Source organism: Cynocephalus volans, chromosome 6 (assembly GCF_027409185.1).
Source record: "Cynocephalus volans isolate mCynVol1 chromosome 6, mCynVol1.pri, whole genome shotgun sequence".
Lineage (NCBI taxonomy): Eukaryota > Metazoa > Chordata > Mammalia > Dermoptera > Cynocephalidae > Cynocephalus > Cynocephalus volans.
In genome coordinates, this window is record NC_084465.1 from 6,285,422 (window position 1) to 6,309,756 (window position 24,335).

Genomic DNA, 24,335 nt, shown 5'->3' on the forward strand with positions numbered 1-24,335 from the left:
AGTAATCTGACAAACAAGTTTGCTTTGAAACTAGATTGCCAAGCTTAGGTTTAATAGATGTTTTCTCAGGACCAGTTCAGTGCATAAGATTTTTCTTTGGCCTTAATAATGTTGATACAGAAAATGCCTTTTGTATAAGTGTTTGCATAAAAGTAGTATTGATAACTTGTTTACTAGTTCAGGATAATCAGACCTCAGAATGCCAGCAAGCAGTCTTTGAACATAAGATTTACGAAAATGACATTGAACTCTGTAAAGCTTTTTGTTCACAGGTTCGCCATTGGTGGCACAACTGAAACCTGTAATAAATGGGGTGTCAATCCAATTATTTCTAAAATACAGAACAGAGTTCCTCATAATTTACTGGTATGCTGTTTGCAGTTTAACTGTTTTAAGTTGATAGGTACAAAAGTAAGAATCCTCTGCTTGCTCTATTAATTGTGATACTGACTATTGGGCTGCATATTCCTGTGCTATCCAGACATCTGATTCTTTTTCCTATGATTTTACTATGTAAAAATCTTGCTTCTTGTGTCTTTGACAGCACTTGGGAGTAGCATAATAATAAATACAAATGCTAAATGCAGGCATTAAAATCTGCATTGCTGTATCCTTGAAGGTCAAATTTTATACATTTTTTAGGTTAGCACTTCTATGAAAAATTTTAAGTTCCCAGAAAACATATATAGCTCCATGATCTGTGGTCTCCTTTTGGCCTCACATTTTGTCCCACTGGTGCAGAAACGTGGTCCTGGTATCTCTCCCCCAGCGTCGGTTTCCCACTGCTTGCGTCTTGCCTTCCTACCCTCTGAGGTGCGGGGTTCGCGGGGGTGGGGGTGGGAGTGCAGTGGGATGCTGGAGATGGCCCCTGGAATCCGAGGCGCCGGGCGGCTCCAGGCTTGGGCTTCCGAGCTGCTGAGGTCGAGGCTGAGTGCAGCCGACGCCGAGGCACCCGGGCCTGCGCCCGCCCCTGCGCCCTCCCCTGCCGCTAAGGGTCGCCACCTGGAACTGGAAGTCGAGGCCGCGGCATGGCTTGAGGGGAGGGGCCTTCTCCCTTCCGGCAACCGCGCCCAGATGTGGCCGTCGGGGGGCAGGGCCGTGGCCTGGGAAGCTGCTTTCCTGGCTGGGTAAGGGGTGCCGATGCGTTCTCTCCTGATTATCCGCTAGGGAAGAGCCCTGCTGCTGCCTAGGTGTGTATGTTTATACTTTCGTCTGCACACAGTGCCTTTACTTGCCTTTTTACTTTCTGAAATAGGAAGTTGAATTCATGATTCTTTTTCTTTAGTAAGGAAAAAGGATATTTAAGACTATAAATTTACCTTTGATTATAGCTTGGGCTGCACCCAAATTTATTGTATTTGTAACGTTATGTATGTATATACCTGACCAGACAGCTTTATTTTTCTTGTTTTAGGTTGTGCTAAAGCATGTTCATTTCTGCTTTAATTGCATTTCATCAGAGAATTTAACCATTATAGGTTTTTCTTAAACAAATGTTTGATATTTGAAATAGTCTTTTTAAAGGTGTAGCATGTATGTTTATTAATTTCATTTGGTTAGATGAAGTCCTTTTACCTTATTTTTTGGCCAGATGATTCAACAAATTGGTAAAATTGACTACTGTAATTGTTTCTATCAATTTCTCTTTGCATTTTCCTTTTTTTTCCCCTAAAACAAAATATTTTGTGGCTGTTATTTATCAAATAGGTCAGGTTGATGTTGATATATTGTGATTCTTATCAGTATAAAATTAGTCTTTATCCTGCATAATACCTTTGTTTTTTTGAATCACATATTTTGCTTTGTCTGACAATATAGCCACTTAGGCTGTCAGTTCATGGTTTGCCAGTTGAATATTATCTTTCTACATCTTTTTATTTTGTATCGTTCTGTGTTGCTTTTAAATGTATCTTTTGAAAGACTTAATAGAGTTAAGTATTTAGATTGATGGTTGTAATTGAAATGCTTGGCTATTTTAAGGCAAAATTTAAAAAATGTCATTTCTGTTTTTCTGTTTACTTCCTGCAGTGATTTGTGGTTCAGAATCTTATTTTATGAATGTTAATGGTTATAAATGTTGAAAATATAAATTTTTTTCCCTCACACTCCCCATTGAAAATGAAATTTTTGCTTTTTTCTCTTTGACATAATTAAATTAGACTAGACTATAAACCTTTTCTCTTTTTCATTGCAAAAAATATTTCCTTTGTTAATTCCAACTTCACTCTTAATCTTTTGGAGTCTTTGTTATGCTCCTTTAAAAATGAATTTTCAATTTTTTGAAATCCTGTGTATCTGAAAGAGACTGTTATTCCCTTCAGACTGCCACAGAACTTGGCTTGGTATAGTGTTTTGTATTACAATTATCTTTTCTTTTTTATGATCTAGAAACATAGTCTTCAGAGTTTTTCCAGTTTACGGTATCAGAAGAAAAATCTTATTTATTTTTGTTGTTTTGTTTTTAGATTTACTTCTGCATAATCCTTTTTTCTTTATGAAAGCTTTGGGATCTTTATTTTTAATTCTTTTCCTGCTCGTAGTGGTTCTACATTAGTTAGTTTTGTCTGGAACAACTTGACCACCACTGTCAGTCTCCAGTCAGGCCCATTTAAAGGTCTGGAGAAGTGGGCTTTTTTTTTTTTTTTTTTAAATGTTATTTGTCTTTTAAGAAATATTTACCTTCTATGTTTACCTTCTTTACACTCTCTTTAGCAGTATCTAGTAATAATCAGATAATTTTTGTTTTCTGCTCTTAATTTATTATCTTGGAAAATTTTTGCAGAATTCCGGATGTCTTTCTCAGCTTGTTATCCGACTTTCATCTGCTCTTTTACTAATTTGCTCTCTATAATAGTTTGCTATTCTCTTTTAGAGTGACAGAATTATGTATACTATTGCTGAGAATACTATTGCTTACTTAATTTTTTTCTTCTGTTTTATGGAGTCACCATAGCATGGTTGAAAGCTTAAGCTGTGGAGTCAAATTCTGCTTTTTTTAGTTACAAGATATATAATCTTTGCTAGGTTGTCTGACTTCCCTAAGTCAGTGCATATAATGTTAATAGTGCTTACCTCACAAGAATGTTGGATTCAATGAGATGTTATCTAAAGTGCCCAGCATAGTGCCTGTTATAAAGTACCCAAGTAATCATCATGGAGATTTTCATAGGAAGGTTTATCCTCTGAGCCATTTGAAGCATGATCCTTGTCCTCTGCTGTTAAATTCTTTCATAGTTCTCTGTAGTCTTTAGTCATAATTTGCTCATTTATTTAACATTTGAGAGCTCACTATGTGTGGCCTTGTGGTGGAGGCTAGAGATGCTGGGGCAAATAGGTGTGCTCTCAAGGGGCTGTCAGTCTAGTGGGGCTGCTCCCTGGTGGGGTTGGAGCAAGGGTGGTCTTTTTAGGATCTTTGTTGTATGCAAAGGTCATTCTCAGGTAGGTTTCTTTTCCCTATTTCTGTCCCAAGAATGCCTGTGTGTTAGTATATTATCATTTTTAGGAAGTTTTTATAGGGAAATAATTTCAAACTTTGAAAGTTAGAAAAAATAAAAATAATAACTATGTCATTTACCTAGATTTATTTATTGTTAGCATTTTATTATCACTGTGCATGTCCTCTCTCATTCAGTGCGTGTTTGTGTTTCTATTCTATCTCCTGCCCCCCCCATTCAAGGTGAGTTACCTACACTGTGCCCCCTTTACCCCTAAATATTTGAGTGTGTGTTTTCTAATAATGCAGATATTCTTACATAATCACAGTACTGTTATCAACTTCATAAATTTACATAGTACATTTTCATCTAATCTACTATTCATATCTCCCTCTCCACCCCCAGTAGGTTTCAGGATCTAGTCTAGGGTTAGGTTTTCCATGTAGTTGTCACGTCTCTTTTGTCTCCTTTAATCTCGAAAATTTCCTGAGCCCATCTTTGTCTTTTTGATATTGACATTTTTGAAGAATAGAGTTCTTTTCCACATATGTATATTTTTGTTGTTGTTTTTTCCAAATAGAACTTTCCTCATTTTGTCTGATATTCCCTCATGATCAGATTGAGAGTTATGCATTATTGGCCAGAATCTGCATAAGTGAAGATGTGTCCTTGTGTTGTCACAGCTGGCTGCACACGATGCTTGTCTGTCCCTCAGGGATCTCCTGGTCAGACAGTGGCCAAATTTCTCTGGGCTTTTTTCCTCCCTTGTAATCTAATAAGGCAGCATGTGAGGAGACAGTTTAAGACCATGTGGATATCTTGCTGCTTCTCAAAATTTATTCCTAGGCTTCAGGAACAAAATGCCTGATACATTTTGACCTGTTCATTGCAAAATGATGCTTTTGCAATGCTAGCACTCCCTCCACATCTACCAGTCAGCCCTCTGCATTCTGTGCTATGTAGGAACCCTCCTTTCTTCCACATGTCTAATTTATTTATTATTGATTTTGACTCACGATTTCCTATTATTTTCAATAATTTATAATTCATTACTCTATCTAATTATTTTTGTTCTCAGATTGTCCCATATTTGCCATTAGTTCCTTCAAGCTGGCTCCTATGTTCCTGTGTAATGCCTTCATCATTTATTTGAACTCTTTATTACTTTTTGGTATAACCAGATGTTCCAAATTCATCTCTTAACTTCCCTTCCCAAACCCTGGAATCAGTACACTTTTCAATAAAAGGTTCTTCTAGTTAGGATTGAGTACTAGGTGTGTTCATTGCTACAGGGGGGTGTTTGCCTCTTCACCCTTTCAGCAGGTAGGGCTAAGAAATCCATGCATATATATACGTGTAAACACAGAAACACACACACACATACACATTCACACATAAGTATCCATATACTAAACTGTATACATAGTTTAGAATACCTCCAGTTCTGATCCTTCCGCACTGAGTTGTTCTTTGCCTTTTCCCATTCTTGCATATCTATTCTTTGATAGTAAGAATCCTGGGTCCCAGCAAAATCAGCATGTACTCAGTTGCTCAGTTCAGTAAGAAAATCTCCTTTTTGGCTCTCGCTAATAGGTTTTATTCCCCTTTCTTTTCTTACTGATTTAATTTATAAAATATATATGACATTAACATACTTTCAAAGGCCAAAGTTATATAAAAAGTTCTACTGAGAGTTGTCACTCCCTCCTGTTTATCACCTATACCCCATATCCCCAACCTCTTGTCACTAACTTCATTGTTTTCTGGTTTATCCTTCTGTATTTTTTTTCTAAGGATACACAGATATATTTGTGTTCTTTCACTCTCCCTTTCTTACACTGAAGATAATATGCTGTGTATGCTTTTTTGCATGTTTCTTTTTTTGTGTAATAAAATCTGAAAACCACTTCATATCAGTTCATAGAGATCTTCCTCATTTTTTAACAGCTGCATAGTATTCCACTATGTATCTGTGTTTACTCAACCAATGTCCTATGCTTGGATATTTGAGTAGTTTTTGATATTTTGCATTACAAGTGATCCTGCATTCTATAACTTTGTGCATATATGTTTTTCGGTTGTTGGTAATGAATCTACAGGATAAATTTCTAGAAGTAGGATTACTGTCAAGGGGTAGATGAATATGTAGTTTTGTCAGATATTGTCAAATTCCCTTTCATGGTACTCGTGGCACTTGGCATTGCCACCAGCAGTGTATGAGATAACTTCTTTTCCTACTTCTTTGCCAGTAGGGTATTTTGTTCAGCTTTTAAATGTTGCCTTTCTTATGGGTAAATGTAGTTTTAATTTTAATTTGTCTTATGGGTAAAGTTGATCATTTGTTCATATGTTTAGGGGTCAGTTTTTAATCTCTTTATGGTCTTTTCATGTGTTTTGTCTGTTAGTGAAGATTTTGGTGCTTTTTCCACCCAATTTAAAAGTTCTTTATAAATTAGGTATATAAGGCCTTTATCTGTGGTATATGATACAAATTATTTTCTTCCACTTTGTCATTTGCATTTTGACATTGCTTATGCTATTTTTTTGCAGTAAACAAAGTTTATGTAGTCAGATCCATCAGTTTTCTGTTGCTTCTGGATTTTTGAGTCATAATCAGAAAGCCTTTCCCTACACTGAGTTTATAGAAAAGATCAGTTTCTTCTAGTGTTTGGATTGTTTCATATTTTACTTTTAGATCTCTAATCCATTTTGAGTGATGCTTGAGTATGGTGTACCTTTTTTCTAATTGGCTATTCATTTTTCCAAAACCCATTCATTAAAAAGACTGTCTTTCCCATTGACTTGAGATTTAAGACTAGAGTTTAGATTTGGTTTGGTTTATTTCCAGAATTCTTTTCCATTTCATTGATCTGTCTGTTGACATACCAATACCATACTGTTTTAATTACAGAGGCTTTGTAGGATCTGATAATGTTGGGCCCCTTTCAGAGAGTTTCTTTTTCACACGTTTCTTAGCTGTTCTTGTGTGCTTATTTTTCCATATGAACTTTAGGATCACCTTATCTACACCTATTAGAAACCTCACTGGATTTCCTATTGGAATCACATTAAATTATTAATTGATTTAGGGAGAACTGAAATCTTGATGATGTTAAGACATCCTAACTAAGAGCAAGAGAGGTCTTGGCATTTGCTCAGTTCTAGTTTTGTGTCTTTGGGGAGTGTTTTACAATTTTTTTCATATAGATTTTGATCATTTCTTAAGTTTATCCTTGAATATCTTACTTATTTTGTTGATGTTATAAGTGGGGTTTTCTCATTCATTGTATCTTTTAGCTGGTTATAATTTGTGTACGTGAATTCTATGAACCTCTGTATGCTAGTGTTATACCCTGCTGCTTTGTTGAATTCTTTTATTGAATTTATGATCAAGTCTTTAGGATTTTTCAAGTATACCTTCTTGTCATTTGCAAAAAGAATTTTATTTCTTCTTTTACTAGTGTTTTGCCTCTGTTTTCATTGGCTCCAGAACCATGTTCTATAGAAGTGGAGACAGTAGGCATCCTTGCTTTATTCCTGGCCCTGATGCAGATGCCTCTAGGGTTCTGCCATAAAACAAGATGTTGCCCTTAGAATGGAAGTATGTGTGTTTATCACATTAGAAAGATACCCGTCTATTTTTGTTTTCTCAAGAGTTTTTGTTAGGAAAGGGTTTTGATTTTTTTCTGAAGGCTTTTAAAGCATTTGTTGAAGTAATTTATCTTTTCTTCTCAGGCCTATTAATGTGTTAAACTTTATTAATAAATTTTTCTAATATTCAGTTTTCCCTGCATTTCTTGTGTAAACCACACTTGGATACAGTTTATTACTTTCTTAATGTGCTAGTGGAGTCTGTTTGACAATATTTTATTTACGATTTTTGCATCAGTATTTTTAAGTGTATCCATTTTAAATCTGTAAGATTAGCAGATCAGTGCTTCCTGGTAGTTTCTCTTTTTGAGTGAGCATCCCTTTCATATCAACCCAGCAGCTCAAAAAAAAAGTTCTTTTTATTGGTGTTTTCGATTGGAAAGTTAGAGTGGTTAATGTGAGCCCTACGATTTATCAGCCCTGGTGTGCCCAGGATTTTAATGCTGGCCAGCTCGTAGGCTCAGAAGAGGTTTTGGCTGGCCCTGCACTTCATGAACAGTTCCACTTTGCTGCAGCTGGGGCCACTCTCCATCCTGAATATAGGAGGAGCCGTCATTGGATTTTGATGTGGAGTGATTATTTTCACAATCTCAAGCACCAAGTCATATGGTGTATGTTTCTTCAGTGAGAGTTCTTGTTTTTAGTTCTGAAGCTACCAAGAAGCAAATGGAATGCCATAGCAGCCCCATTTTGCTTTTTGCCATAGTGGGTTGAGTAGACATATTCCACAAAAGTTACTTCCTCATTCTGGATTATGGTTCTTTTTTGAAGTTTGGATTGCTATGATCTTGGTTTTCTTTCTTCCACATTTATGTTTTCCTGGGTGTTCCATCCCCTATTAACATTTTCCTAGAGGTTTTAGTGCAAATTTTAGGTCATATCAGACATTAAAGCTTAATGTATAATCCACAAATGATTCATTGGTTTCAAAAAGTTTGCATCAGAATTGCAATTACAAATGCATAACAAACTGTTTTTGTTTTTATTTTCCCTGGTGTTTAGAATTGCAGAATATGTGTAGAGTGTGGCACACGTTCTAGTTCTCAGTGGCACCATAATTGCCTGATATGTGACAATTGTTACCAACAGCAGGACAACTCATGTCCTTTCTGTGGGAAGTGCTACCATCCAGAATTGCAGAAAGACATGCTTCATTGTAATATGTGCAAAAGGTAAGAAGATATAGTTTATTCCATTTAATCATTTTATTGATTATTTTATCCTTGTGATCATTTGCTCTACCGTGTATCTTTGAGTTTCTAAGATTTTATCACTTCAGTAATCCCTTTAGTACTGTGTGCTGTTATAGATGGAATTAAATTTTGTTTTTATGGGTCTGAAAGGCATATGAAAGTGAAAGGACAAAAGGTAAAACTAGACCCAAAATGAGCCTAAAAGGAGGAGGAATTAGCTTAAAAATGTGGAAATAAAAATATTTCAGCACAGCTAATGACATTTGCAAATGCTAACACCTTTTCAAAAACCTTTGCCACTTACCAACCCTTATAACCTCTCACTTCTCATCCTTAACCCTTCTTATATCCAGTTTTGAGCAGTTGCTTTTCCTTTCCCTAGATGTTAACTTGACTCTAAATTAGAAATTTTTATTTAAATATACTTATTACTGCAGATGGGTTCACTTAGAATGTGACAAACCAACAGATCATGAACTGGATTCTCAGCTCAAAGAAGAGTATATTTGCATGTATTGTAAACACTTAGGAGCTGAGATGGATCCATTACAGCCAGGTGATGAAGTGGAGATGGCTGAGCTCACCACAGGTAAACTTGAGAATGTTTGTTTTTTAATAATGCTGTGTCAGTCAGTCACCAGTATGTTATTTTAATCATGAGGGAATCTTCTGTATCAGATCCCATCTTATTCTCAATTTCTCAGCCTTTAAATGAACTTGCTATCTTGGTCTGCTCTGAATCTGATGGCTAAAATCTAATCTAACTTCTTTAAGACAGTTCTCTTAATGGTCTAGTGTGCTTTTCTTCACTCGTGCTTGTTAAGCCAACAGTGGAAGTTCCTCAACCTTTGGGCATGTGACCTAGGTTGTCCTTTTTAATCTGGGTTATCTTGCTCTAAACAGGTTTTAGTTTTGTAACATCCTTCTTTAATCACTTCTGGGTCCCAAAATTTTGTTTAGATATGGAATATTTCTAATAGCATCCTATTGTTATAATAAGATTCTTAGAGGGTAAAGAAAATAGACCTGCTTATGTCTTTCATTATAGCAATTTTCATAAAAGTGTTATTTCGTCATCTGCAAGGAGTTTAAGTAGAACCATCTTAATCAAACTAATATTTCATTTTTAAGATGCCATCAGTATAGAGTTGTGGAATATCCTTTTAAAATAATAAAATGCCAGTTACCTTTTAATACATTATAATTTTCATTTTTTTAAATGTAAATATATATTTGGTTCAAAATAGAAAAACTTGAAGAAAAACTTACAGCATTTTTGGTGATAATTTACCCTCACTAGAACATAATTGTTGACTTAATAACAAAAACAGAAAAACTCATTCTGAGCTAAAGAATAAATAATTTTCTGTTAAGATTATAACAATGAAATGGAAGTTGAAGGACCCGAAGATCAAATGGTATTTCTGGAGCAAGCAGTTAATAAAAATGTCAATGGTCAGGAGTCCACACCTGGGATTGTTCCAGATGGTAAGAATGTTTGTATAATGGATATACTGTATTTTTGGAGAAAATGTATATAAACAATGAATATGTGACTATCTACTAAAACTTGAGTACCCTGAATAAAAATTAGACAAGATATAGTCACTTAGGAAATTGTTTAGAAAGGAGATTTTTAGTAAAATAATCTCAGGCAGAAATTAATAGGAGAAAGGGCATGCGTATATTTTTACTTTAACTGTAATCTAAATTTAATCATTAGTACATACTTCGTTTGGGGATAAAGTGATTTTCATTAAAAAGCAATTTTTTTTCTCTTTTTAGTTTTACTTGTAATTGTTAACTAGAACTGTTGCTAATTATTATGTATTTCATGCTGAGATAATGAAATTTATTGTATTAGATTGTCTCAGTGGTCCTATTGAGGGTTATTTAAGTTATTTCATTGATATTTCAATTAAGCTTTTTGTGGTATTGATAATAGCTGTTACTGTACTTGAAGATCTGGAGCTAAGAAGAGACCATAATTAGGGGAAAACTACTTATTAAATTTAATTGTAGGCTCAATTGAACGTTTTTGGTATATGTATGAGGTTGTGTGTTAAATTATATAGTTTGAGTGTATACATAAAAAGCATCTGAGATCTTTTGAAATTTATTAAGTTCACATAAAACAACTCTCCTTAAAAGTTATACCTCACAGGGCTGGCTCACTCGGGAGAGTGTGGTGCTGATAACACCAAGGCCACTGGTTCGGATCCCATATAGGGATGGCCGGTTCGCTCACTTGGGAGAACGTGGTGCTGACAACACCAAGTCAAGGGTTAAGATCCCCTTACAGGTCATCTTTTTTTTTTTTTTTAAAGTTATAACTCACAAAGATGTAAAGTGAAGAAAGACAGGAAAGGCAATAATACAGCTTATCATAGTGCATTAAACAAATTCCTAATTTCATCTTCGTATCTTACTTACTAATAAATAGTTCCACTGTGTTTGGTGCTTGTATTGGAAATTGACATTTAGTAGCAGGATAAAACTCTTATATGAATTACTGTGGAGGGAGCAGTGTTAAGAAATTTTGACTCCTTGCTAGAGATTCTGTAAATGTGTTATTTGTAGCAGTTCAAGTTCACACTGAAGAGCAACAGAAGAGTAATCCACCAGAAAGCCTTGACACAGATGGTCTTCTCATTTCTGGTAAGCAATAGGTTCATATTGTCTAATTTGATTGAATTACAAGATAATGCCTTAGTGGTTGCTATGCAGATTCAGGTTGTTGTCTCTTAAATTAACTTTTCAAATAAATTATCCCAATGACATTTTTGCAATTGCTATATACACCTTACAGTAAACTAAATCTAAGTGATTCTTTTCTTGAAAAGAATTAGCAGTGGATCTAAAGGAGGTTAGTCTTTCTATACAAGGATTTTTTTGTTTAAATATCTTTAGTGCTGTCAGACGTTATTTTGTGTTTTTCCTTTATCCTCAACCATAGTCTTTCAATAAAGCAGGAATGAGAAGTGAGATTTCATTTTGATATCAGAACTTAGATAAATTTTAGTCACTGACTGGTAAATAGTAAATGCCTTTTATAGAGCCACTTAAGTACTCATGTCAGTTGGACCTCTAACTTTACTCTTAATTAAGATTGGATTAAAGGTTTAATACACTAGTACCCTTATTTAGAATTTACCAGTCAGTGTGTCTCTATATATCTGATATCTAAGTTTATAGACTTGCTAAGTTAGTCTGTTAGGTTATAGACACTGTGGAAGAATAAGGATTATATCCAAAAAATGTATTGTGTAGGTTGGCCGGCACAGCTAAGCAAAGTAAGTCTTGGTGGTTAGTAAATCTTTTCTGTGTCTGCTCATTATCCATTTGCGTCTACGGAAGCTTTGTTATAGCTGGGTGTCTGCCGGTGCAAAGTATCTTTACACTCTAGACCAGTTTCACTGATCCTCATTCTCCTCTCTGTAAAGTGAGTATAACAGCTTTGCCTACATAGTTTCCAATCCTTTTATAAGTGCTTAAATTGTAAAACAACATATATGTATAATAGAATTATACTAGCAATTAGTTGTGTTTTAGCATTCTTACCAGAAACTATCTTAAACTCTGGGAATTCTACCACGGCCATGCTTTCATACGGTTTTCTGGTCCATGACTGATTCTTATCCGTAAACCCTTGTGTATTTTGACTTTTATTAACTTAATAATTGCCCTTCTTGGTGAATACCTTCTGATTTAAGTCATGGTTTAACCAAATGTTTTCTACATGTTCATAGTTAGAAAATTTTATATTAATATGTACATTACCATAAATATTCTGAATTTTGTAGAATCATCCCAAAATAAAATGAACACTGAATTGGAAACTCAGATTCCTCATGAAGTCAAGAGTGAAAAAATGGAAATGTCTTCTAAAGAAATGCATGTTTGTCATGAAGATCAAGATGAAGACAAAATGGAAGTGACAGAAAACATTGAGGTCCCTGCACACCAGCTCATTGTGCAGCAGGAGGAGCTGCAGTTGTTAGAGGATCCTAAAGCAGTGGTATCCAAAGAAGAATCAAGGCCTCCAAAATTAACCACAGACTCTGTCACTGTTCCACCAGAAACCTTAGTGTCCCCGCGCGAGGAAAGAACTCTGTTACATTCTAATGAACAGTTGGTTATGGAAAGGGTACAAGAAGAAATGGAACAGAAAGAAAATTCTGAATTTTCCACTGGGTTTATGAACTTTGAAATGGCTCCTGCAACTGAGAGTTGTATGAAAGATGAGTCAGGCCAAGGAGACAAATCTATAAAATCATCATCTGAGACAGAGTCATTGTTTTCGTCATCAGCAGACACGAGCAAGGCATATGTGTCTTCCTCTCCCACCCGCTCTTCAGACTTGCCTTCACATGACATGCTGCACAGCTGCCCTTCAGCTCTTGGTTCTTCTGCTGGAAGCATCATGCCAACCACGTACATCTCAGTCACTCCAAAAATTGGCATGGGTAAACCAGCTATTACCAAAAGAAAATTTTCTCCTGGTAGACCTCGGTCCAAACAGGTAGGGTGATTTTAATGATGCTGACAGAAAAGCTGTTGGAGAAATTACATAAAATAAGGTGTGTGTGTAGCTTTGGTTTGGGAGGGCACGTTTTCTGTCCTCAGGTAGGACTTAGATGTAATATTAACTTCTTTGTTTTGGCCATTATTTTAAAAATGCTGTTTTTCTTAGACCTGAAGTGATCTTATTTGGAATTTCAACTAAGTTGGGACATAAAAATGCCATCTAGAAAATACTTTAAAAATTTTTTAGTTATGTACCTCAGTAACTGTACAGCCTTAAACAATCAGTAAAGTTTTGGGTATACAGTAACTAACATTTTTCTCTCTCTAATATATTTATCTGTTTGGTATTATTTATTGTATATATTTTAAACTACACAAGTATCAACATTTGTGATGGGAAATTTTCATGCTGGGGAATTTCTTATTTTGATGTTTTTATTAATTGCTAACTGTTTTGTGGGGTTTTTAAAAATTTTTCCAAGTTAGGACCTGTTTCAGTAGTTTCATTAAAAAAAAAAAAAATCTCAGGCCGAGCCCGTGGCGCACTCGGGAGAGTGCGGCGCTGGGAGCGCGGCGACGCTCCCGCCGCGGGTTCGGATCCTATATAGGAATGGCCGGTGCACTCACTGGCTGAGTGCCAGTCACGAAAAAGACAAAAAAAAAAAAAAAAAAATCTTAGAATTCTATTATTCATCTTCAGGAAGTGAAGGGAACTCTTCCCATGATTGTTTTAAGTGGTGTGGATTCTGCCATTGAAGGATGAGTTCCAGTTCTTTTTAAGTGGAATTTAAGGGAAACTGCATGACAAAATGAAGATACTGTAGCTAAGAATGATTTATTGTTACTTTCTCAAGTGTTCTTTTTTTTAAATGGTAAGATTTGGAAAAGGTAGAGAAGTGCTTAGTCACAATAGTATTTTGTTATTTTAAGTCTCATGATTTAAATGGCTTCATGATTAAAGTTTGACTTTTTATAAGAATAATATCTTGATCGTCTAATTTTGGAATTGTAAAGTTAGTTTAAAAAAATCTGTTTTACTTATGTGAAAATTAGTTTCCTCTAAGTAAAACCCAGATATATTGTGTTCTCTAAAGACAAGTTACACCAAAGACAAAGTGATTGCCACATGGAATTTAGCTATTTCTCTAAATACATATGCAGTAAACTAGAACATTCTTATATATACCTTTGTCTAAGTATTTTCCTTGATATTTATTTCTGCTCTACCAAGAGAGATTTTTCTTCTCAAACTAGTTCTACTTCCCAGTAAGGCTTTTCCTGTTTTGTTTTGAATAACTATATAATAATTATGTAGTTCCGACTTTGAAGACTATAGTAGTGGAAAATTGGGTTTCAAATTTACTGTTGGTTCAGATATTTACATTCTTTAAAGATACTGTGTCATAAATAGTTTTGTTAAATTTTACAAGTATCTCTCCTTACTTGGAGACTTTTGTTTCAACTGAAAACAGATTCAATACGTATTATTTTTCTGTTGACTTATGTTCCAAAATAGCACGTGCGTGTGCACATGTATGTGCACATGTATGTGCGCATGTGCGTGCGCATGCGTGCTTGTGTGTGTGTTTCTTCCTGGCTTTTCCCATCTTATGTGAGCCACATCCTAATATTTGCTGTTGCCTCTCCTGCATTGTCTTTGAGTTTCCAAATCTGGTAATATTCTGCTTTCTGTTTAGCTGCCACCCTCTCTCATTACTACTTCCTCATTTGTTTCTGTTCTCACAAGCACTTTGTTTTCCGTGTTTTTCCTCCCTTTAGTTTTTTAGTCTTTCAATCTTGATTTTAGTTATGTAGCAAACAACCTTTACTTGGTGATTTGTGACTTGCTAATATGCTACTGATATTGGGGAAAGTATGAATTGAATAGGACATGGCTGAGGCACTGGGACCATAACTTCCAGGGAATATTCTGTACCTAACAGCAATGTGTATATTCTTTCACTGGAAATAATGAAGTCCATTATTGTTACATGAATTTCTTTGTGTTACACTTCTGGTTTTATTTAATGTTTCTTTTACATATTCTTGGCAGTGGGGACTGGCTGTAAAATGAGATGGATTTTTGTGACAATTATTGTGATGTGAACAAGATTCTTGGGTTTCTAACTACTTTTTGTCAGCATCACAGGTGTTTCCATATTTTGTTGAATACATCAGTTCTTTGGTCTTTACCAGTGAAGTGAATACCATCCTAACCAAAGAACTGTAAATTTAGTTTGTTAAATTCTGTCTCATAGTGGTCAGATCTTTATGTTTAGCTTAATGATTTTCTAGCACTATATAAACTTTTAAAGAATTCACTACAAAATTAAATGAATAATTTAATTAGAAACAAAGGAAATCTGAAAGATTTCAAGGTTGAAGTGATAGCTAGTGATTGAATTATCAGATATTATTTGGAGATATGTTAGTCAGTAGAAGGGTAAGCCATTGCTGTCCAATATAAATATAATACTAATCACATATGTGTAATTATAAATTTTCTAGTAGTCACACTTAAAAAATAAAAAGCAGTTGAAATAAATTTTAATGTATTTTATTTAACCCAATATATTCAAAATATTATTTTAGCATTTAATCAATATAAAAATGAGCAAGATATTTTACAGTCATTTTTTATGCCACGAGTTTGAAATCTGGTTTGTGTTTTACACTTAAAACACATCTCAGTTTGGACTAGCTACATTAGGAGTGCTTGGTAGCCATATGAGTAGTGGCTACCTTACTGGACAGTGAGAGGCAAAGCATTTTGAAAAATATAAAACATTAATTCCAGAATTGTTGGTGAAATTAAAAGAAATACCAAATGAATTCAAGATTGATAGGTTAAGAATGTTGCTATGCTTTTATTATTTTTAAGGATTGAAGTAGAACTATTCTACTTTCTCCAGTTGCTCATAGGGCACATTTTAAAACAGATAACTACTAAACCATATGTTGTAGCAACAAATCACTGTGCATACTTTCAATGTACATTAAATTATCAAAATACAATCCATATATATAACCCAGTATAAGTGATTTTCTGAATCTGAGACATCTTGACACAGAAAATGAAATCTATATCTCAGGTGCTGGGAATCCATTATCTGTAAACCATACAGAATTATTTTTCCTTTACAGGAGGTTTAGTAATTGAAGTTCAGTGTTTTATATTGTACTTATAATGTGGAAAATTTTAGGGGCTATTTAGGGAGAAATATAATGCTTATTTTTTTATGAGATATTTCAAATATATCTCAAACATATACTTCAGAAACTTACTGACTACAGGAGTAGTAACAAATTTTTATGATGGTTGTGGATAGAAAAGATTCTTTTTTTTTGTTTTTCTTCTTGCCCATTTCTGAAACAGGATTTCATAAAGGTAAGGACAAAAAATTAGGGGTAATAGGTAGTAGGGGAAGGAAATTTGTGGGAGCAGTAATTTGGACATTGCTTCATATTGTCCTAATGAACTAGTTGTATTTTCTCATTTTTTATTGAAGTTATGTATTTATAAATATTTCGATATTCCCCTATTCAGTATTTTTGTAGGTATATTCACATTGGGACTTGGGTTTAGAAAACTGGTCATTGACCCCGTCACATATTGCAATCACCCGAGGACCCTTTAAAACATGATTTAGCCCTAAATCAATTAAAATACAACCTGTGAGGTTCTTCTTTAACCTTAAGGTGGAGTCCTGAATTAGAAAAATGTGCTACTCGTATTTTACCTTTTTTAGTGCATTAAACATAATACTACAAGAAGTGTTCTTAAAAAGTGAAAAATAGGATGCAAAATTTTAATTTATCATATCAAATCATATCATTTATTTTTATATCAGTCTTTATTCCTTTCCACTCATTCCACAGTTGTATTTATCCATTGTAATTTGGAAATTCTGAGATAATAATCTTAGGTCATCTTGTATTATTTGTATATCATATTTTCATATTTTGTGGAAAGATATTTAGTACAGTCACATGACTGATCTGCTCAGACACTCTTGTATACTAAATACTTTCAAGGTTGTATTGAACATTTTTATTCTGTGAAATATATTTTCTTATGATTTGTGGTAAACATCTCAAGAAAATTTCATGAAAGCAAACATAGGTACTATATATTGATAACTTTTAGACAAATTTTGAGAACTTTTACTTTATTTTTGATTTTTACTTTTCCACCATTTCTTGCTAACATCATGCATTGGAAAATTTAGGAATAAGTTCTAAGACTGATGTCTATTGAGTGGTTTCATAGAGAAGGTGAAATTTCTTCAGTATAATAGGATTCCAAAGGTAGTGTTTCATGAGGTCATAACCACCTTCCCATTAGTTAACTGTTGTTTTTTTTTTATTTTTCATCAGTTTCAGTAATTTTATTATGAAACATAAGATGTTATAACATACTTGTGTACTGCAATAGCATTTTAAATGAGATATTTTAAATTAATGTATCAGTTTCATCATCTATTCCTGTGAGAGAAAAACAGTCCTCCCAGAATAAGATGTAGAGTATTGTAGTTTTAACAGTTAATTACAAGTAGGCAGTTTCTTTTCTTTTCTTTTTTTTTTTTTTTAGTAGTAGTCACTTTCTGGTTTGTAAGCAAATTCCTTAGCAAAAAGTACTGAAGTCTTTCGGGTTTTATTTTGTTTTGTTTTTAAAATGAAAAAGAAAACTAGATCTGTAAATCATGCTGTCTGAATAAGGAGAGATTCAGTTCTTGGTAAGTTATTTCTTACCAGTACCAGATTTTAATTAAAGGAAGTTTGATTATGTCATATCTAGCTTTTAAATAAAATAAGTGCGAATTTTTAAGCCTTGCCTTATATAGTGTATGCACAATGACATCATTTATTTCTTTAAGAAATGTATATTTCTTTAAAGGAAAAAAACTACTTTGGATAGTTTTCATTGTACATTCTTGGATACATAAATGATAAAACCTGTACTTCAGATACTTTGTCTTAGAACCCATTAAAGAAAGGTTTATTTATAAATAGAAATATGAGTTACTTCAAAATGTTCATGGAAAAATAGAATTAAAAGATAATACGAATCTTTCTATGAATTCTTTGAAGTACCCTTGTATATTCCCTATTCTTCTTTATGGGAAATAAAGATACACTGTGGCTACCAGCAATGATTTCCACATGAATTCTAGTTTAAATACTATGCTGCCCCTTTATGTATGTATGTATATATGTATGTATGTATGTATTTATGTATTTATTTATTATTAAATTTAATTTCATTTTTATTAGCATATTCATTATTACAAATCATACTTATTCTTTAAGCCCCTTATCAAATCTCTCTCCTTCCCTTTCCGTCTCCCCCCCTAATAACCATAGATTAGTTCTCTCCATCTGATTAACTGTTCCTCTCTTGATTTGTTGCTTAGATGATCTGTCCAATACTGAGACAGGTGTGATCAAGTCCTTTTTAAAAAGTGACTTTTTAGAAATATTTTGTATTGTTTGTACTTATTTTTACTAAAATACTTGGAAAGATTAATAAAAATTCAGCATGAAAATTTTCACAGTGCAATTGCTTATATTTAACCCTTGCCCTTCTGTTATTGTCTGTGACATCGAACAAGTTTACCTTGTAAACTGTGCCTTCATTTCTTCAGTTGTAAAGTGACATCATATGGTTGTTGTTAGAATTTAATGACACATATCAAGTACCTGACACACAACAGATGCCACTACTTTTTTTCTTGAATTGCAGAATAATGCAGATATTATTCTGTGAAAACAGACTTGAGAAGGATATAATTGTGTATTAAACGTAGTTCTGGAGTGATGGTCTTAAAACTAAACATATTGAATAATAAGTATTTGTACTAAAATATACCAATGAAAATAACTGCAGGCCTTGACCATGTCAAACACTGGTCACAGTAAATACAATATGTAGTTGGTTTCCCAAATTCAAAGCCACAAAGTGGTTGCACAAGTTTCTCAAACTAGTAATCAGCCCATTAAATACAGTGTGTGTGACGTGCTGCAGTAGAGGAGACCGCAGGAAGCCATGGGAAAGCAGAGGAGTCTACAGGGAAAACTCAACACAGGCTGCACGTTTAGGCATGTTATTTTAGAAGAAATGAAGATTAAACTGTTGCTAATCAAACTGTGTGGCCTGCAGACCAGGGACATCAGTGTCACTTGGGGGTCTGTTAGGCAGATTCTCAGGCCCCACTTTAACTTTAGTCAGAATGTTTAAGATCCCCAGGCAGACTAAAGTAGAAGAAGCACTCCTCTCAACCATTGTGAAATGATAGTTTTAAACCTAGAAGATGTCTAGCCCTTTGGAGTGCCAAGATGAAGACACATGCAGATTAGAAGCACCAGATTTTCCCTTTAGTTTCCTTGTGCCTGTTGTGATATTTCTGAAACTGTTACTAAACCGTTGCTAGCATCAACCATATATGTATTCTGAAATTATTGAAGGCTAAAACTATACATCTGTTTCTATAAATTTATAGTACCTTATTAAATCACGATCAGATCTAATTTCTTATTCTACCTGATGTTGGACTCAGTTTTGTACACAAGACTTTTTTTATGTAGAAAGAATTCTGTCATAGAAATGAGATGTCTGCTACTGTAGCCTAATGTACACTAGAGTACATTATTTATCAAAAAGACAAATGATACACTCTTATGTTTTCTGTTTTTCTTATTAGTTATCTTCCTTTCTGCTTTGTCTCCTCAGTGTTTTTACTTTCCCTAGATTAAACTCACTGTTTAATAACAGCTTTGGTTTTGCGTGGTGTGTTGGGAGACGGTGGACTCAGGGTTGACTTAGGGTGTGGAGGTGTGAAGTTTGCCTGTGAGACACCAAACCTTCTCTGGCTGCTCCCAAAACTGAAAGTGTTTCTTGGACTGTAATAGTGATGCTGATCGTATTTACCAGCAGCAATGGGGTTTGACTTTTAATAGAAAAGTTGCCCGTAAGAGCCTCTCCTCCACCTGCCACTACTGCTCTCATTTCCCTGCCCCCGTCCTCATAACACCTGTGTAACTTACTAGGTTGATAAATTTACCTGAGGAATTGGCCTTGAAGCAGATAGAAGCTTAACACCAACTTCAAACAATTCTGGGGTTAAATAATTATTCTTGGGATCTAATTCAATTTCTGCCAGGTAGTATTTTTAAAATTTCTGTAGGATTTGATAGCAAATTGGTTCTGTTTAGCTCTTTTTACAATTTACAGTCTCCTGATAGCTGCATTTTGAAGTGTTTTGCTTTTAATTCAGTTTGGAGATAGTTTAAGAATAACAGAGCATTGGATAGTTTGGTAATTTTATTTTTATAGGTGAGGAAATCCAGATTTGAGGCTATGACTGGTGGGGGGATTAGTATATTTCGTATCATAGTACAATGTTTGTTGATGAATTTGTGCATGCGTATGTGCAAAATGCTTAGTAGAAAAAAATAGATATTCAATAAGTGCTGAACAGTGTGCTTAACATAGCAGTGAACAAAAAGGGCATGGTCTCTTTTCACCAGGCTTGCAGTCTAATGGCAACAAATAATTACAGTGGAATAAGTGCTACAACAGGGTAAACTGTGTTGCAGTAGGAAAACATATATATCACAGAGCCAGCTAACCTTTTCCTGAATAGTTTATGTAAGTTCTTTTTGATCAAAGCTGAGATATGAAGGATACTTTATAATTAAATGTTGATAATTACAGCTGAATTTTAGTTTTAAGGTCTAAAGATATATTAGGTAGCTTCTTCTTTGCCAAAATAACTAAGTAGAATTGTAATTTTTCTTCAGTTCCTATAAAATTGTTCATAATCAATCTTTCAATGTCTTATGATAACATACTTATTAAAATTTGTAATGTGATTATCCAAGCTTTTATTATGTAAGTTCTTCATAGCAGTTGAGTGGTTTTCTAATTATCCCTGAACTGGCATCCAAACATTCTTGATCTATAAAGCCTTCATTTGGTTCATCCATGTTATATGAAATGTAAATACATTTTGAAATGAAATACAGTTTTGGCATCAAAGCTAACTTTTAAATTATGATGAATAATAAATACAAAATCACCAGAGAATTTTTATTTCTGAAATAAAGTTATTCAATATTATTTATATCTTAGAGTATGACTTTTTGTGGAATGTTCTGAGAACTGTCTACTGACATAACATTAAACAATCTACCGAAAGGAATTTAAGTTTGATACTAGCCAGATATCCTCAGAGGAAAACTGATGGAAATATTAAAAACTAAATTTAGATATCTCTTGCCTCCACTCCCTACTGCTAAATAAAATTATAAACAGTAAGACAACCCAAATGGTGCTGCAATGAGAATGCTGACGGTGGGTTAAGGAGAAGACGGTGCAGCTGGAATGCTAAGGAAAGGCCTTGTGTTGAGAAAATGTTTAAGGCCATACTTGACAGAGCAGAAGAAGCTGTCCATGAAAGGGTTAGGAGAGTGGGGGTTGTGAAGTGTTGTGGGTCAATTGGGCTCTGATTGATGAAGCAGTTGGCATGTTTGAAGGACAGCCAGGGAGCCAGGGTGGCTAGGGCATCCCAGCAGGGAGACAGTGCCACAAGATGAGGTCGGAGAGCGGCAGTGGGAAAGGTTTGTCTGTTAAGTGCACCGAGAAGCAATTAAAGGGTTTAAAATAGGTTAGTGACTTCTTGATCAGATTTGCATTTTTTTTTTGAAAAATTCCTCTGGCTGCTGTGTGGAGAAAGGCTTGAGGAGGTGCAGGTGAGGAAAAACCATAAAGACCAGCAGACTGCTGCGGCAGGCCCGGTGAGGTAGTGGCAGCCGGGGGCAGTGAAGTGCACAGAAGTGAAAGCATCGGAGACAAACATGGAAGACAAAATATTTTGAATTTACTGATGATTTGGATTGAAGGAGTGGCAGGGGAGAGGATCGAAGGGCCAGAGGAGAGTGTGAAAGGAAAGAACAAATCCAAATAACGCCCAGTTTTCTGGCCAGAAGACTGGCTGCCATTTATAAGGATGGGGAAATCAAGGAGAAGAAACTGGTTAGATGTGGTCAACTTAACAAGTTTTATGTGGCTAAATGGAAATGCTAAGAAGGGAGTTGAAAATCGCACCAATTTGGAGATCTCAGAACAGGGTAGAACTAGTAATGTGAGTGTGGGAGATAACATCTTCCTAGATGACGGTTAAAGCCGTCACTGTGAATAATACCAGCTGGGATCTAGGCTTCAGCCCTGGGAAACACCAGGGCTTTAAGAGAAGTCAGGTGGAGGAAGAACTTGCATAGACAATGGAGGAATGTTAGCAGGGAGGTCAGTGAAACGTCCACAGGTGTGCTGTCACCAATCTAGTAGAGCTTCGTGCCAGATGTTAGGAGCTTGAGTAAAATGAGCACAGAGAAAGGACTTTGGGCAACACAGATGTTACCGAAGACCTGACTGCTACAATGAGGAAGAAGACATGGGCAAATCGATCTGATAGTGGGAAAGTGAGGTCATTCACTCGCAGTGGTTGCCATTCCAGTGAAATCAGCATAGCATTAGCTGAGCTTGGGGAAAGCTAGGTTTGTGGGTCAGGGAGAAAATCTAAGACTAATCCTGGAGGGTGAAAAAAAGTGTTTGCTTGAGAGAATGAGTTGGATTGGTGGGCTTCAAATGTGTGTGGTTTGAATTTATGAATTAAAAGAGAAACCAATTTCTCCCTTGTGTGGTTTTTCTCAAAATACTGTTATTCTGTTAACTATCTCCTCCCCCAAAGAGGAGTCAAGCTGTTATTTCTGATTAATTCCTGGTGGGATTTCTATGTAATTAATGGGATTCTACTTGTTAGTTTGATAATATTCTTCAAACCTGGTAAGTATTGTGTACCTTGTCTTAGGTTTTGGTTATTTAATTGATAAAATTACAGCATGCATCGTTGAATTACCTAACTTAAAACAGGTTCTTTATTGTTTGACATTTGTTTTGAGTTTTTCTTTAAAAAGTTACCTTTGTGGAGTAAACATTTTTCTTTATGCTGCTTAGCATCTTCATCAGATTAGTTCAGATTATTGCTGAATGTGGTTATTTGGAAGTGAAATGCCTTAGTTTTATTTTAACTATTTTACTAAGACACTGTTTCCTGTATAATTTATCAAGTACTTTAGGCATTTTAATTTGCAAATTTAGGACAATTTGCTTTAACATTTCTTCACTTCTAAAATTAGTCCCTTGGATATAATCTCCATAAAATATTAGTTCCCTCAAATCAAAATCAAAACCAAAACCCACAACTAATGGTCACTGAAAGAAAAAAGTGATTAAATGCAAAGGTTATCATGGTGTTTGCATCTTAAAGTTAAGTTACAAAGTAACTTCCCAGAGTTTGTGTGCATCTTTTTTTTTGCTCTTGTTTCTCATTGCATTTTTTTTGCCTACTGGTTTGGTTTATAGCAATAGGGCATAACTTTTTTTTTAAGGTTATATCCCTTTCTCCTATTAGAGTGGGATTATCTTTAATTTTTTGGTGCTATAATTGCAGTTCATGAGTCAATGCTGATGTCATACAAACCTTAATTTTAATGTTTCTTTGTAGTGATGTTTCAACCAGAATAAAATATTTAATGAAACTTGTAGCTACAGACACTTAAGTATAAAGTCACTGTAAACGATAAGCTTATTTTCCCTGTGTTGAAGCAATTTGTCCTAAATTTCCATACGTTTGCTTTGTTTTTGCTGTTCTAAAATTCCTTAGTTGCTGGCTTTGACCTTTTATGTTGCTGAGTTTTATACATCTTTTTCTCACCTGCCATATCCTAGGGGGCTTGGAGTACCCATAATACAGTGAGCCCACCTTCCTGGTCCCCAGACATTTCAGAAGGTCGGGAAATTTTTAAACCCAGGCAGCTTCCTGGCAGTGCCATTTGGAGCATCAAAGTGGTAAATAAAATTGCATTTACATTCATGTATTGTTTCTTTCTGTTTGTTTTGTCCTACTGGATATTAAGAATTAAATCTTTCTTTTCTATATTCAGCTTCCAGAGCTACTATTTTCATCTAAAAATTTTAATGTAAAGAAACAACATGCTTGCATTTAAATATCTGGATTTAGGAGGAAGTTAAATTGTAATTTTATAAGTGTAAATTTTTAATACCTCTTTTTATGGTTGATTCCTTTTGTTGTAATTACCAGAGTTGGTATGAGGGGGAAATTCTTGTCACATAGGCCGAAAGGTAACAAGGACTTGTTCATTTGTAATATAGAATTTTGTTGCTTAGAAAAGAACAAAAGAGAAACTCCATTAATCTATTATGTACATACAAATGGAGAAAAAATACCAGAATTGCAGCAGATTTCATTGTCCGTGTTAGTAACCTCAAAATTGTAGGGTGTTGTTTTTCCATTTCATTGGTGGATGACTCTGCTAGTCCTTGAAGTAGATTAAGTACTCTGATGCATGTTGAAGGGAAAAAAAAATAATTTGAAAAAGTGTTAATCATATCAAAAGTTAAAATACTTTGTTGACTAGAGAAGACATTTTCCTTCATCTTCTATATTTA

General features: G+C 34.6%; 1 protein-coding gene across 15 annotated transcripts in view; it reads left to right on the forward strand.

The window, feature by feature from the left end:
* KMT2C (lysine methyltransferase 2C) overlaps window positions 1-24,335 on the forward strand; it is a 268,845-nt gene that overhangs the window by 147,168 nt on the left and 97,342 nt on the right. For all 15 annotated transcript variants that reach the window (XM_063101221.1, XM_063101226.1, XM_063101230.1 and 12 more), the window contains 6 exons: window positions 8,088-8,257; window positions 8,716-8,867; window positions 9,653-9,766; window positions 10,859-10,936; window positions 12,082-12,800; window positions 23,595-23,714. In XM_063101221.1, coding sequence (XP_062957291.1) covers window positions 8,088-8,257; window positions 8,716-8,867; window positions 9,653-9,766; window positions 10,859-10,936; window positions 12,082-12,800; window positions 23,595-23,714 — 1,353 coding nt within the window. The remainder of the gene's footprint in view (window positions 1-8,087; window positions 8,258-8,715; window positions 8,868-9,652; window positions 9,767-10,858; window positions 10,937-12,081; window positions 12,801-23,594; window positions 23,715-24,335) is intronic.